At 34.9% G+C, this 15,326-nt stretch overlaps 1 protein-coding gene across 5 annotated transcripts in view; it reads left to right on the top strand.

Moving 5' to 3' along the window:
- SCN3A (sodium voltage-gated channel alpha subunit 3) overlaps positions 1 to 14,874 on the top strand; it is a 108,882-nt gene extending 94,008 nt beyond the window's left edge. For all 5 annotated transcript variants that reach the window (XM_044242240.1, XM_044242239.1, XM_044242238.1 and 2 more), the window contains 7 exons: positions 3,902 to 4,024; positions 6,295 to 6,567; positions 7,907 to 7,960; positions 8,822 to 8,959; positions 10,006 to 10,110; positions 11,899 to 12,169; positions 12,679 to 14,874. In XM_044242240.1, coding sequence (XP_044098175.1) covers positions 3,902 to 4,024; positions 6,295 to 6,567; positions 7,907 to 7,960; positions 8,822 to 8,959; positions 10,006 to 10,110; positions 11,899 to 12,169; positions 12,679 to 13,874 — 2,160 coding nt within the window. In that variant the 3' untranslated portion in view covers positions 13,875 to 14,874. The remainder of the gene's footprint in view (positions 1 to 3,901; positions 4,025 to 6,294; positions 6,568 to 7,906; positions 7,961 to 8,821; positions 8,960 to 10,005; positions 10,111 to 11,898; positions 12,170 to 12,678) is intronic.
- Positions 14,875 to 15,326: the final 452 nt, after the last annotated feature.

Genomic DNA, 15,326 nt, shown 5'->3' with positions numbered 1-15,326 from the left:
GGTAGGAAGGAACAAACAGGAAAGAGGCAAACAAAATTTAAAAATAAGCTATTTTGTCACATGTGATGTGATTGTTTTTCCTATTTGGGTTTTGGTTTCTTGGCTTTGTGTGTGTGTGTGTGTGTGTGTGTGTGTGTGTGTGTGTGTGTGTGTGTTTTGTCATGAAGAAATGTTTCATATTGATTTGGTCAAATCTATCAGTCTATTTTTTCTCCTTGGTTTGTTCATGCTTCTTAAGACCCTTTCATATCAAAATTATTAAAACATTTTTCCATGTTTTTCCCCAATTTTACAGTTTAAGTTTTGTGTTTCTTCATCCATTTTTATTATGTTATTTTCATTTTTTATCAGTCTGAAATTTGTTTTGGTGTAAGGTGTGAGGTTAGGATCCAATATTATTTTCTTCAAAATGGTTTCTCATTTATTTTTTTCACCTCTCATTTGAAATGCTACCCTTATGTACATGCTAAATCTTGGCAAATCTTAGGTATAATATGGACTTTATTTTGTTTCATTCATTTCTTTGTCTACTATTATGACAGCTTTAATTATTGCATATTTATAATTCCTTTTACTATCTGGTGGAGTCAGTCTTCTTTGTTCTTCTTAAAATAACACTTAAGTTTTGGTATGCCTGTGTGGCACAGTCAATTAAGTGGCTGCCTTTGGCTCAGGTCATGATCCCAGCATTTTGGGATGGAGTCCCACTTCAGGCTCCTTGCTCAGCAGGAAGCCTGCTTCTCCCTCTGCCTCTGCCTGCCACTCTGCCTGCCTGTGCTCTCTCTTTTTCTCTGACAAATAAATAAATAGAATTTTAAAATAATAATAATATTTAAGTTTTACTTTTTCATGTTAATATTTTAAAGTTTATCCAGTTCCAAAAGACTCCTACACAACTTTTTAAAAAATACATGAAAAAATATATTGGTTAGCACCTAAAATAATTATAGCATTGCTTGTAATAGTTTTCACTTTTTCCCCTTGGTTTTTTGAGGTCAACAACAATATATCTGCAAATAATAAATTATTCTGCTTTTCAAATTCATACAGCCTCATTTCTTTTTCCAAAAAATGTTAAAAAAAAAAAGTTGGTAGTGAGCATTTCTTTAAGCTCATTTTAAAGAGAATGCTTCTAGATTTTGCTATCAAAAATTATACAAGTGTTTGGATTGAAATGTCTCACTGGAATGCATGGAAGTAATTGTATGATTCTTATTTCAACTTGCTCATACTGAACTTAAAAAAAATATTTTTAGCCATTTTAAGGAGAAATACATTCATATTATGTGGTTCAATAAACAATCACAGAACTTCTAGAGTCTTCTTCAGAACCATCAAATCCCTCCTGCATTATTTCTCCTTCTCAATCTCACTGCCATAGGAATGCAGAAAGGTGTGGATGACAGCCATCCCCCTGAAACTTCTAACATAGTTATATATTTGCTGTATTGTGAGGCACCTAGATTCATATAAATTTATACTAAAATGTCAGTTTTTGTCAAAGGGCTTCTGTTACACTTTGCACACATTAGCAAGTGCCTTTTATGTTTAGCACATAAGAGATGAGGATAAAAATACTATATATTGAAAGGCTGGGGACATGTTTGTTGAGGTGGAAGACACACTGGGCAACAAAACAGAAGACATAAATTCTAGTTACGGCCTTGCCCCTTGTTACCTTTCTTAGACTAGTCATTTGGCTACTCTCAGACAGAGATAACAAGTAAAAAAGCACACTACCAATATGTGTTGGTATCTTCAAATTTTAAGTACATTGCAAATCTTTAAAAATATTTATTTCAAAATTGCCTTTAAGGTATATTAAGTTTTTTGCATTAACTCAATAAATGAATTTTTGTCCTACACAAAATAGGATAAGGTCTATTAAAAGAAATTCACTAATGCCCCAATTCTCTAGAAACTCACAGAGTCAGTCCACTGTGGGGTGGTTATATGGAAGTGGTGTCTCCCAGCCTTTGAATCCCGAATTTCCTATCCATCCAGTACTCTCTGATTTAGACCATTTCTTTTCTTTTCAAACCATAAGCTTTCTTACTTGAGGTTGTGAGGAATTTGCAGCCACTTCCCTTTAAATGCTCAGTTCTCAAATAAAGGACTTGGAGAGCATGAGGGAAGTATTCTGAAAGAAGCTCGAAAAGCCTAAAGCTGCTGTTAATACTTCCGAGGCAAAGGAGCCCAGAAAATATAAGCCCGTACATTCTCTAATAACCTTTCCCATCTTACCAGTCTTCTGTGGCAGCGAACAGTAGATAGAAATGAATAGCTCAATAAATTATCCTGCCACTAGTCATTTATTTTTCTGTTAAATTCTCTGAGATGTATGCTAAATTAAACAATGAGGAAGAGGCTCCGTTTGCCTCTAAAGCTTCAAGTTCTAGCTTTTACGTCACCCTTTAAACCACATGTTCTTGGGCAGATTAGTTTCCATCCTACCTCACAAGACTCTTGGAAGGATTTATTTAGATAGATTCATTTTCAATGGCCCTTCTTGCAAGAAATTAAGCCCCAATGCCTTTAAACCTTTCCATCGATATAATGAATTAACTCCTCCCTAAGCCTCAAGGAAAGTCCTAGATGGATTTGTACTGCCCTTGCAAGAACTGAAAAGATAGTCACTCAAACCATTTTCCATGTTCTATGGTTCAGATAAGGAACAAATTTTTGGTCATGTATGCAAAAGGTTAAGATATGGTTTTGAAGTCAGATCACCTGGGTTCAAGACCCACCCAACTCCACCTCTTATTACCATACATCCCTTTTCTTGGGGTGGTGTAAGGAGGGTGCAGGGGGGCTCAACACCCTCACCAGTAAAAAGGCAATAGTAATAGTACCTACTTCTTAAGATTTACATGCATAAGGCACTTAGAACAGAAAGTTGCATACAGCAAATGTTCAATAAATGTTATTATATTGAAAGAAAAAATAAGTAAATAAAGTCTCTTCCTCTCAAAAAAGGTATGTCTTCTTTAACCTTTCATATATTTAAGTAAAATTTAGTACATGTGTAAATATCAGAAGATGTATTATCACTATGAATTATAAGTCCAGAAGTTCAGATAAACATTTCTTCATTATCATGAAACTACAACACAGTCTGATAAAATTTTTTCAGGTAAAATTATTCTATTTTTATTTATCCAACACATATTGACTAAAGCTTATTTAACCAGACAGTATTAGGCACCATAAGAGAAGAATGTTTCAGCCCAGCCCATAAAAAGTTTGTGTGACCTGGCAGGGGGAAAGAAGATACATAATCAATTGATTCTATTAAATGGGAAATGCCTCCAGTACACATAACCAAGATACTACATAAGTTCAGAAGAGAAACATGATTTCCAACTAATGATATTAAGCACAGACCCATGGAGGATCTGGCTTTAGAACCAAATCCTGAATCACCAGTGGTATATCCACAGGTTGAAAGGGATTCCGTGGGGTGAAATATCTAACTGGAAGGTCTTACATGTTTATAAAAATGGGCAGAGGGGCACCTGAGTGGCTCAGTCATTAAGCAGCTGCCTTTGGCTCAGGTCATAATCCCAGGGTCCTGGGATAGAGTCCCACATCAGGCTTCCTGCTCAGTGGGAAGCCTGCTTCTCCCTCTCCCACTCCCCCTGCTTGTATTCCCCTCTCACTGTGTCTCTCTCTGTTAAATAAATGAATAAAATCTTTGAAAAAAAAAAATGGACAGAGATTATTTTCATTGGTAAGAAAAGCAGTAACATGAATATAAAATGAACCCACTATGTAGAAGATGAAGGCTGCCAAGATATGTCTGAATGTTATTTAGTTGATGTTAAAGAACAGACACCATATCTTATGCCTTCAGTCAACAGTTTATTTCCAGGTGAACTATTAATATCTTTTCTTTTTGTAGGTTTCTTTGGTTAGCTTGGTAGCCAATGCTCTCGGCTACTCAGAACTTGGTGCCATTAAATCCCTACGGACATTAAGGGCTTTAAGACCTCTGAGAGCTCTATCCCGGTTTGAAGGCATGAGGGTAAGAAGAATAAAATCTCTCTGACGATTCATATCAGAATTAAATGTAGGTAATGATTTAGATACAGACGGGTACCATAGTCCTCTGATATTTACTTCACGGAATTACAGAATTTCAGAGCAGAAATCTTAGCTGTCACTAAGGCCAGCTGCCTTAAACCGAAGTTTATTTCAACAAATCCACAGAAATTGTTTGTGGCAGAACTAAGACTGGAATCCAAGTCTTCTGACAAGAGTTCAAGGGTGTTTCCACAACATCCAAAAAAAATATGCTGCCATTTATTTCTTTTCATTGCTTATTATACATATTTAAATAATTTTTTACTACAGACATTCATCCTACTAAGGGTTTTTGTAGGCAGTTTGATTCTTCAAAAAATCACTGGTAATGAATGAAAGGTAAATGGTTTTTGTCTGCTTTACTTCTTCAATTAGTATCAGTAACAAAAATACTTGTTGTACAAGAAAACAACTCTAAATTGTAGTCTCTGATAAAATCTGTACATTCTAATAAGCAACCAAAATAAAGGGTTAGAATAATTAACCAGGCATTTCAGGCAACCCCTGGAGTTTGTTTTAAAGATTGCTCTTTTAAGTAAGCATTCTGAATGAGGTTCACTTTTTCCACAACATGTATTTTCCTCTTCACCTTAGTGTATATTTCTTGCATTTACACATAAAGTACACACTTACTTAGGTACACAACCACTTGTCACACCCCTCGAAATACTATTTCAAAGGCCAGGTTTGTTTAATCCAGCATGCAAATGCACAGAGATATTGAATTTCTCCCTAGCCATAGGCTTTTATGTTAGAAGGTTTGTTTAGAGCAATGAAAACACTTCAGCCTTGACTTAGAGATACACCCATCACAGAAAATGAAACCACTCTCTAGACTTTCCAGAAGCTCTGTAAGCAAAGAAATATTTGGTTTTATATTCTAATTTCATTTCAGTGCTACTTGATTAAAAAAAAGTCACAAAATTCATAAAAATTGTTACAAAATTTCAAGTTCTATTCAAACCTATCTTTGCCATTACTAACACTACTTAAGCCCTCATTTGCTTGCATGGTTTCACATTAGCAATTCCTTTTGGAGAAAAGATAGCAATGAACAAAATAAGAAACTTATCAATTTGCTCTAATCTGAAAAAATATTCTGTTTGGCATTTTTAATTCAATCATATGACGGAATTAATGTTCCAGCTATGAAACATGGTAAAATGTATCACACAGTTATTTGATAAGAAAATTTGTGGAGGTCATTTTACACAAATTGTAGTAGCAAAGAAACATGGCAAGTATTACATAACTTAATTTCTAAAAGAAATCAAATTCAAGTAGTATATGAAATTTTTACAGTTTTGGATTTCAGATTTTGATGTCAATTTAAAAATTTTTGGTATTGATTTCTAACATAACATTTACATTATTTTAAAACAATAGTTTCATTTAACATAAATGCTTAACTGAAGAGTTCACTATTAATCAGATTAAATTAGATATGAAAAGATGCTATCAGCTTCCCTAGGGATTTCAAAATACATCTTAAGCTTTTGAATTTAATGAGAAAATAGGTAACTTGATTTCTTCTTCATGAAACAGGTCAGCTTAGGTTGATGAAGTAACACGTACACTAAAGTGAACATTTGAGAGAATTAGAATAATAATGAGGACATATTTGGTATTTTTATGTCCAGAGATAATGTCCATCTCATTTAATATAGTTTTTTAAATTGGGATTTACCAATAGAGAAAAAAAGAATTTACCTTGCAAATTCTTAACCCTATCTTCGTAGTCATAAAAAGTTGACTTGATCTGAGGAGGCAGATTTAAGGCATTACTAATACTTTATTTGCAAAGGGTTTGTTTAACCATGTTTTCAGATCATCATTCATTAACACTCCTAAAAATTAAAATGTATTGCTGAATGACGATTATTTCTTCTGTTGGCATTTAATGTGTTTTTTTTTTTCTTTTTTCCCCAGCATACAAACATTTTCTGACTCCATCTTACTATATATCAGGTTTTTATTTCTTTTCACACTTTGGTATATTTTGCTTTCCTTAAATCCTTTAGCTATTTAGTTGTGTTACTGTTTATTTTCCCTTTTCAAATATGTCCTAGAAAACATGACGAGAAACAACTTACCCACCTAGATTTTTATTTAACTCTTTTTGCACCCATTTTAGTATTAAATAAATAAATGAAAGGAATGGTTTTCATTCTAGAGATTTGTAAGCGGCCTTATCCTCATTTTCTCTTCTAGGTTGTTGTGAATGCTCTTGTTGGAGCAATTCCCTCTATCATGAATGTACTCTTGGTATGTCTCATCTTCTGGCTGATCTTTAGCATCATGGGTGTGAATTTGTTTGCTGGCAAGTTCTACCACTGTGTTAACACGACAACGGGTAACATGTTTGAAGTTAGTGAAGTCAACAATCTGAGCGACTGTCAGGCTCTTGGCAAGCAAGCTCGGTGGAAAAACGTCAAAGTAAACTTTGATAATGTTGGCGCTGGCTATCTTGCATTGCTTCAAGTGGTAAGTTACCACTGTATGAGTTCTGGAAACATTTTCAAAATGTTTCACAAAAGATCATTTCTCTGATGTTCTTTGCTTGAATAAAATTATCTGACAGTACAAAAGCAGTTGGTAATAACACCTATACTACTAGCTTAACTTGACCTTCAGATGTTTTGCAGTTATTTTAATATGTATTTCCCCAGTGTTCGGCTTTTAGTATGTTAAATATGGCCTTATTTTACTGCTTCCTGTTTTTTTTTTCCTTATTATATTATTGAGTGCTATTGCATTATTACTGTTTTTAGTTTTCCTTAGCAATCATTGCCAAAGGAGCAATTTTATATGTTAAAATAACAATGTACATATTTTAGTGGTTAATTAAATGTATAAATTATTAGCCTAGGGGGTGCCTGGGTGGCTAGTTGTTAAATATCTGCCTTCGGCTCAGCTTATGATCCCAGGGTCCTGGGATGGAGCCTCGCATCGAGCTCTCTGCTCAGCAGGAAGCCTGCTTCTCCATCTCCCACTCCCCCTGCTTGTGTTCCCTCTCTCTCTGTCTCTCTCCTGCCCTGTCAAATAAATAAATAAATGAATCTTAAAAATATATATTAAAAATTAAAAAATAAATTATTAGCCAGAAAATTTATTGTGCCAACGTCTAAGGAGTATGGTTCTACTATTTGCAGAAATACAAATCTTATGGAATAGATTTCAAAATGTATAATGTTAATAATTTTGGCTTAACTGATCACATATTAACTAATCAGTAACTCACTAATGACAACAACCAAGCTGTGTTTAAACACACCATAGGTTTGAATCACAGAGCTTATGTTTCAGTATAGAAAGGATTTGAGGGGCACCTGGGTGGCTCAGTGGGTTAAAGCTTCTGCCTTCAGCTCAGGTCATGATCCCAGGGTCCTGGGATTGAGCCCTGCATCAGGCTATCTGCTCAGCAGGGAGCCTGCTTCCTCCTCTCTCTCTCTCTCTGCCTGCCTCTCTGCCTACTTGTGATCTCTCTCTCTCTGTCAAATAAATAAATAAAATCTTAAAAAAAAAAAAAAAGAAAGAATTTGAGACTGAGATGGGTATTCTATGAATCAAGCCTCTAGTTAAATTTTTGTAAGAAGAAAATTAATATCTTCCAAGAGAGAGAAAATGAATTCCAGACTCTAAATACAATCATATTCTACTTCAATTCAATTTCTTGATTCAATTCATTTCAATCTCTTGATACAGAATTTTATGATATCATACAAAAACCTACTTGTAGTAACACTATCAGATTTTCATATGGTAAAATGCCACATTCTTGGATTGGGTTTTTATGCAGAATTCAAATATGTATTGTTCACAGGCCACATTTAAAGGCTGGATGGATATTATGTATGCAGCTGTTGATTCACGAGATGTAAGTATCACTCAAATACTATTAATAGTTACAAGATTTTCCATAGTGAACATTTGTAATAATTTAAGTGAATGACCAAAAATTTCATATTAGATGCAATCAGAATATTTATAATTACATACAGAAATCATCCTCTTAAGCTAATGTACTTCAATAAAGATGGTATTTTGGTTAATATATGTCTGACATATCTATCTATATATAGATATCTACTATGAAAGGATATCTAACTGCATGGGATCAGAAGACCTCAAATTGATCTATAAATGAGACTCAAGATTGGGAACATTGCTCATGAGAAAGTAACTTGCTTCTCCTTATCCCTGGAGAGTATGATAAATCAAGAGTTTGTGAAGCAACTTCCAAAAATATCTTGGGGGGAAAAAAAAAAAAGCAAGTTTCAGAGAAACTCAATTTTGAAAATAGGAATTTAAAAATATTCCTCAGAACGTATCTGTTTATATTACATTCCCCTTAGAAGCTGATGTTCTATTATTAAAGCCATATCTTCAAGAACCAATCCAGACCCAAATTTAAAATGCTGCAAAAAAATTTATAAGACTAATAATAGATTCAAAATATTTCTTGTTATACCACTGTTATTTACTCTAAAGAAAATGTACAGGTAAGCCACAAAGGAAAAATAAATTCAAGAACAAGCATAAAATTTACAAACTTCCATTATCCTAGATCATACCAGTTTGAAAAAATAACTTTTTTGCAGAACAGTATCTCAGGGCAAGGCAAAAATAGCTCTAGATTAAGTAACAACACTCACTAAATTGTTAACTTAGTTTAAGTATTTGTTTTTAAATGTTTAAATGTTTTTAAATATTATTTAATATTTTCAATACTATTCAGGTAAAACTTCAGCCTGTATATGAAGAAAATCTATATATGTATTTGTATTTCGTCATCTTCATCATCTTTGGGTCATTCTTCACTCTGAACCTATTCATTGGTGTAATCATAGATAACTTCAACCAACAGAAAAAGAAGATAAGTATTCCTCAGCTTTCAGCTTTCCCCATTCTGAGATTCTGTCTGTTGTACATCCAAATAGTCAGGATACTCATAGTCAAGACAGACTTAGATCATTTTTATATTCTTTTCAGTTCACTATGTGGTCAGTTCAGCTGCAGTTTCCAGTCCCTAGTTGGTGGCTCCTCTCCAGGTTTGTCCTCTGCAGAGCTGCTTTAGTGTCTGTGACAACTGCTTCAAAGCATCCAGTGGGCTTCCTCTAATGCTTTACCCTTGCTTACAGAGAATTTTGGGAATTACTTCCACCCACTTTTCTAGCCTCATTTTCTCCCACACATTTCTATATCTCCTTCCCTACTTCTCAGTCAATACCTGCCGTCACCACTATCATACGTTACACACATAGTCACGTGGATTTTTTTTTTCCTGTTTTGTTTTGTTTTGTACCTCTATGACTTTACACAGGGTATTTTCTTTACCTGGAATGCTCTGCCTAGCATACCTCTAATCATCTGTTAAAGCCTAGCTTATAAAGACTGTTTCTGAGTCTTCAGGGTTTATTTTGGTCCCTGCAATACTTTTTTATATATCCTTATGCATTTTCCACCTGTCTTTATTTTCCTATTCCATACGACAACAAGATATTGTATCTCATATTATCTATTTAATTCTGATAACAGTTACATTTTCTAGCACACAGGAGGTACTTAAAATTATTGAATAAAGAAGGAAAACTGCCAAAAGTGAAATGGACTAAGAAAACACTTTTTCTTTCACAAAAATATATTTGAGATCTCTGAGCCTCCTTCTAAATATAATATAATCAAATTACAATCCTGTACTAATCAGAGATTTATGTGATTATAGGTTTTCTATAATAGTAAAGTACTCCAAATTTTACATAAATGAGAAAAGCGGAATATGCGTGTGTGTGCGCGCGCACGCATGAAATGGGAGAACTTGATTTAAAAATTGAGAAAAGACTAAAGACTCAGAAATGTTTTTGTACTGGTGCTCTTGTAATACATATTGAGATTGTAACTGGTTTTATACCATATCTTTACTTTGGAGGTCAAGACATCTTTATGACAGAGGAACAGAAAAAATACTACAATGCAATGAAGAAACTTGGATCCAAGAAACCTCAGAAGCCCATACCTCGGCCAGCAGTAAGAATTACTCATCTGTGGGGGCGCCTGGGTGGCTCAGTGGTTTAAGCCTCTGCCTTCAGCTCGGGTCATGATCTCGGGGTCCTGGGATCGAGCCCCACATCGGGCTCTCTGCTCAGCGGGGAGCCTGCTTCCCCCTCTCTCTCTGCCTACTTGTGATCTCTCTCTATCAAATAAATAAATAAAAATCTTAAAAAAAAAAAAAAGAATTACTCATCTGACTTTTAGTATTCTAAAGCCTTACTTCCATATGATGAAGTTGGGAGTGCTTTGGATGAGAACATACTGAGTGACATCACCAATATATCATAGGCCCTAATATTGAAGTTCATATTGTTTAACACCATTCACAACTGCCACACTCAATAAGAATTACTAAATTCTTAAAAAGGAGGTAATGTTCTTTACAGTTTGTCAGTTGAAAAAGTCCAACTTGAGGTTCTCAATAACTATTTCCAAAGCAGCCTCCATATTCCAGCTACCACCTACTGCTTCCCGGAATGTACCCAATCTTGTTACATGGCACTGTGTTGCCATTTAAATAAATGGAGTCTGGAAAACTCCCATCCTACTCCAGTACTTCCCTCTATACTATTTGTTCTCTCCATTCATATGACTAGAAAATACTCTTAACCTTCTTAGGAAGGAAAAGGGCATCGTCAAAATAGTTTGTTTCACCAAATACACAAAAAAGAAAAAGACTTAATCAGAATGCATACTCTCTAGAGCTTCATAATATATGAAAAGACATAATAATGATGGATTATGGTCATAGAGCTGTTTGCACTATAACTTATCTCTTAGATGGGTAAGGAATAAGGAAACTGAGCCCCCCAAAAAATCGTACCCCACGACATAAAGCCTGTAATTGCCAGAACTGGGACATGGCAAGCCCTCATGAAGCCCATCAGTGACTTGACTTTACCATATTTCTAATTTGGAGTTGAGGTCAGAAGCGACAAAGTGGGGAGGTAGAGCAGGATACACAAAAGGGCATAAATCTGCTTTACTGAAGGTCATTTAAATATATTTAAAAGAAGGAAACTTGGTCAATTCATGAAATTGATTTTTAGTAAGTTGTGAAATTTCATTTGATATTTTTTATTCTAAATTATTGAAAATTTATCTTCCTAACAGAACTATATTCAATGACCATAAGAGTACAGTAATCTTTGAAAGTATGTGACTCCTGAGATGATTGCTAACAAAATAAAGAAAAAGTGCCATGCATTTTTGTTGAAGCATAGATAAAGAACAGATCTTAAAGAAAGATAAATAAATAACAAACACACAGACACACATAGTTAGAAGTTAGAATAAAATAGACAGTGACTTATATATTTTGAAGGAGGGAAAGATGGAAATAATATATAAACCAAAATTCCTAAAGTATTGACAAATGAGTTAGGGTATTCATCCATTAAAAGTCTGTCCATATCAAACTACTTTGTAAATCTTCTTTGTTTCCATAATTTTTTACAAAAATTATCATAGTTTTTTTTTAATCAAGCAAAGCCCATGCATATTAACAGCCAATTGTCATCAATTTATGTCTTACTGAGTTTTGTCTTTCCGTGGAACTTAAATATACCAAATATGTTTTGTTCTTATCCTATGACTTTTTTCATTTCCTCCTCATATTTTAATGTGAAGAGAAATGGAGCACAAAGAATTGTTTGGACTAATGTGAGAAGGGTGTATATCACGTGGCGACATATGGAAGGACTTCACTTGCAATTTCACTGGATCATTATTTATTAAGCTTCTCTCTGCTCTCTCTCTTCCTAGAACAAATTCCAAGGAATGGTCTTTGATTTTGTAACCAGACAAGTCTTTGATATCAGCATCATGATCCTCATCTGCCTCAACATGGTCACCATGATGGTGGAAACTGATGACCAGAGCAAATATATGACTCTAGTTTTGTCCCGGATCAACCTTGTGTTCATTATCTTGTTCACTGGAGAATTTGTGCTAAAGCTCGTCTCTCTCAGATACTACTACTTCACCATAGGTTGGAACATTTTTGATTTTGTGGTGGTGATTCTCTCCATTGTAGGTAAGAATAGTTTAATTACAGAGAGGTACCATTGTAGGTAAATTTCTCCAAAGCCTGACAGCTGTACAACACAGACATTAGATCTAAGAATGTTAATATGTATAATTCTAAAGTTTACACTTTCCTTTCCCTCTAACTGAAGAATGTCAGCATTCAAAAACAGAAAATATATTTAGAGATTTCAGAAATAATCTTTGTTTGTAATCAGCACATTTCATGTATGCGGATAACTCCTCATAGTAACCAAGTGTATATAATCTTAAATTGCCAGGACATTCTCAGATAATTTAATTGTTGGATTTTCTAAAAATCTGTATTGGTTTTTAACATTATAGAATCATTTAATAAAATTCTGTAATCCAATTACTAATACTAGGGAGTGGACCCAAATATTTAGTAAAAATTTATACTCATAACAATCCTGCTGTTTTCGTAAACCTTGCAAAGACAAAGCATTCATATAAACATAAAATACTCACTGTTTAGCTGTTTTCTCTATTTTTCCACAGGCATGTTTCTGGCTGAGCTGATAGAAAAATACTTTGTGTCTCCTACCCTGTTCCGAGTGATCCGGCTCGCCAGGATTGGTCGAATCTTGCGTCTGATCAAAGGGGCCAAGGGCATCCGCACGCTGCTCTTTGCTCTGATGATGTCCCTTCCTGCCTTGTTTAACATTGGCCTCCTGCTCTTCCTGGTCATGTTCATCTACGCCATCTTTGGAATGTCCAACTTTGCCTATGTTAAAAAGGAAGCTGGAATTGATGACATGTTCAACTTTGAGACCTTTGGCAACAGCATGATCTGCCTGTTCCAAATTACCACCTCTGCTGGCTGGGACGGACTGCTAGCACCTATTCTCAACAGTGCACCCCCTGACTGTGATCCTGACACAATTCACCCTGGAAGCTCAGTTAAAGGAGACTGTGGGAACCCCTCAGTGGGGATTTTCTTTTTTGTGAGTTACATCATCATATCATTTCTGGTTGTGGTGAACATGTACATCGCTGTCATCCTGGAGAACTTCAGTGTTGCTACGGAAGAAAGTGCAGAGCCCCTGAGTGAGGATGACTTTGAGATGTTCTATGAGGTTTGGGAGAAGTTTGATCCTGATGCCACCCAGTTTATAGAGTTCTCCAAGCTCTCTGATTTTGCAGCTGCCCTGGATCCTCCTCTTCTCATAGCAAAACCCAACAAAGTCCAGCTCATTGCCATGGACCTGCCCATGGTCAGTGGGGACCGGATCCATTGCCTTGACATTTTATTTGCCTTTACAAAGCGTGTTTTGGGTGAGAGTGGAGAGATGGATGCCCTTCGAATACAGATGGAAGACCGGTTCATGGCATCAAATCCCTCCAAAGTCTCCTATGAACCCATTACAACCACTTTGAAACGCAAACAAGAGGAGGTGTCCGCTGCTATTATTCAGCGTAATTTCAGATGTTATCTTTTAAGACAAAGGTTAAAAAAGGTATCAAGTGAATATAACAAAGAAGCAATTAAAGGAAGGATTGACTTACCTATCAAAGAAGACATGATTATTGACAAATTAAATGGAAACTCCACCCCAGAAAAAACAGATGGAAGTTCCTCTACCACATCTCCTCCTTCCTACGACAGTGTAACAAAGCCAGACAAAGAAAAGTTTGAGAAAGACAAACCAGAAAAAGAGAGCAAAGGGAAAGAGGGCAGGGAAAATCAAAAGTAAAAAAGAAACAAAGAATTATCTTTGTGATCAATTGTTTACAGCCTATGATGGTAAAGTCTATGTGTCAACTGGACTCCCAGAGGAGGTGTATGCCAAACTGACTGTTTTAATAAATACGTATGGTCAGTGCCTATAATAAGACAGTGACCTCTCCATCACTACTACTCTGTGAGTCAGGGTATCAACAAGATTGACAAGCGGTTGCTGTTTTCATTACCAGCTGACACTGCTGAAGAGAAACTCAGTGGCTATCTAGACTGTAGGGATAATTGTGCAAAGTGATCATTGTAACTACACCAAACACCTTTAGTACAGTACTTGCATCCACTCTATTTTTAACTTCCATATCTGCCATATTTTTACAAAATTTGTTCTAGTGGATTCCCTTGCTCCCTAATTCATAGTTTATTCATAATACTATGTCACTATTTTTGTAAATGATGTTTAAGTTGAGAAAAAAGCGTATAAGAGCCCTGTGTTCCTACTCCAAAAGTCTCTCAAATAATTAGCAAAAGTATTTTGAGAGATAAAGTTCATGCTCAAAACAAGAAAAAATATTCTAATGTCAATAATTTCAGGTACTTCCATTTTCTAGATGGCTTTAATTTCGGAAGTGTTTTAGTCTGTTACATTTGTTTATATCTGAACAGTTATGTGCCTGTAAAGTCACCTCTAATTTTAAAGGATTATTTTTATGCAAATATTGTTTCAGCAAGTGCAAATTTTATTCTAAGTTCCAGAGCTCTATATTTAATTTGGTTAAATGCTTTCCAAAAACAAAATGAAAAAAATCTAGAAAAAGTGTATCTAAAGTGTCACTTTAGAATAGTTGTCCCACTTTCTGCTGCAGTTTTGCTTTGCCATCTTCTACTCTCAGCAAAGCTGACATTTTATGTCAATTCAACACCCCCTGTTATGTAAATAGTTATTTTATCCTGTGGTGCATGTTTGGGCAGGAATTGAATATATATATATATATATATACACACACACACACATATAAAATTGGATATATATGTATATATGCATATACATATATATTCAATTTTATATGTATATATACACACACACACATATATATGTGTATATATATATTTTTTTCTGCTAAACAATATCTATTAAATCAAATATGTACCACACTGTTACGTGTCTTTTGCAAGCTTCCAACAGGGATGTATCCTGTACCATTCATTAAACATAAATAGTTTGAAGACTATCACTAATGCATGTCAATATTGCCTATGCTGCTCTATTTTACTCAACCCATTCTTCACAAGCCTTGGTTAGAAGAAGTCACATGTCGATAGAGTGAATTCAAAGAGCTCTATCCAGTATGTCAAGCAGAATAGCTTGCAGTTACTTAAAAGTACCTTTACTTTCACATTTTTAATTCAATTTGAGTGTCATATGGTGTCTCTCTATATTTCAAAGAAACACACTGCATACTGCCTA

The sequence above is a fragment of the Neovison vison genome, chromosome 3 (assembly GCF_020171115.1).
Source record: "Neovison vison isolate M4711 chromosome 3, ASM_NN_V1, whole genome shotgun sequence".
NCBI classification, from domain to species: Eukaryota; Metazoa; Chordata; class Mammalia; order Carnivora; family Mustelidae; genus Neogale; species Neogale vison.
The sequence above is the reverse complement of the archived record's forward strand: the minus strand, read 5'-3'. Positions and strand labels throughout refer to the sequence as shown.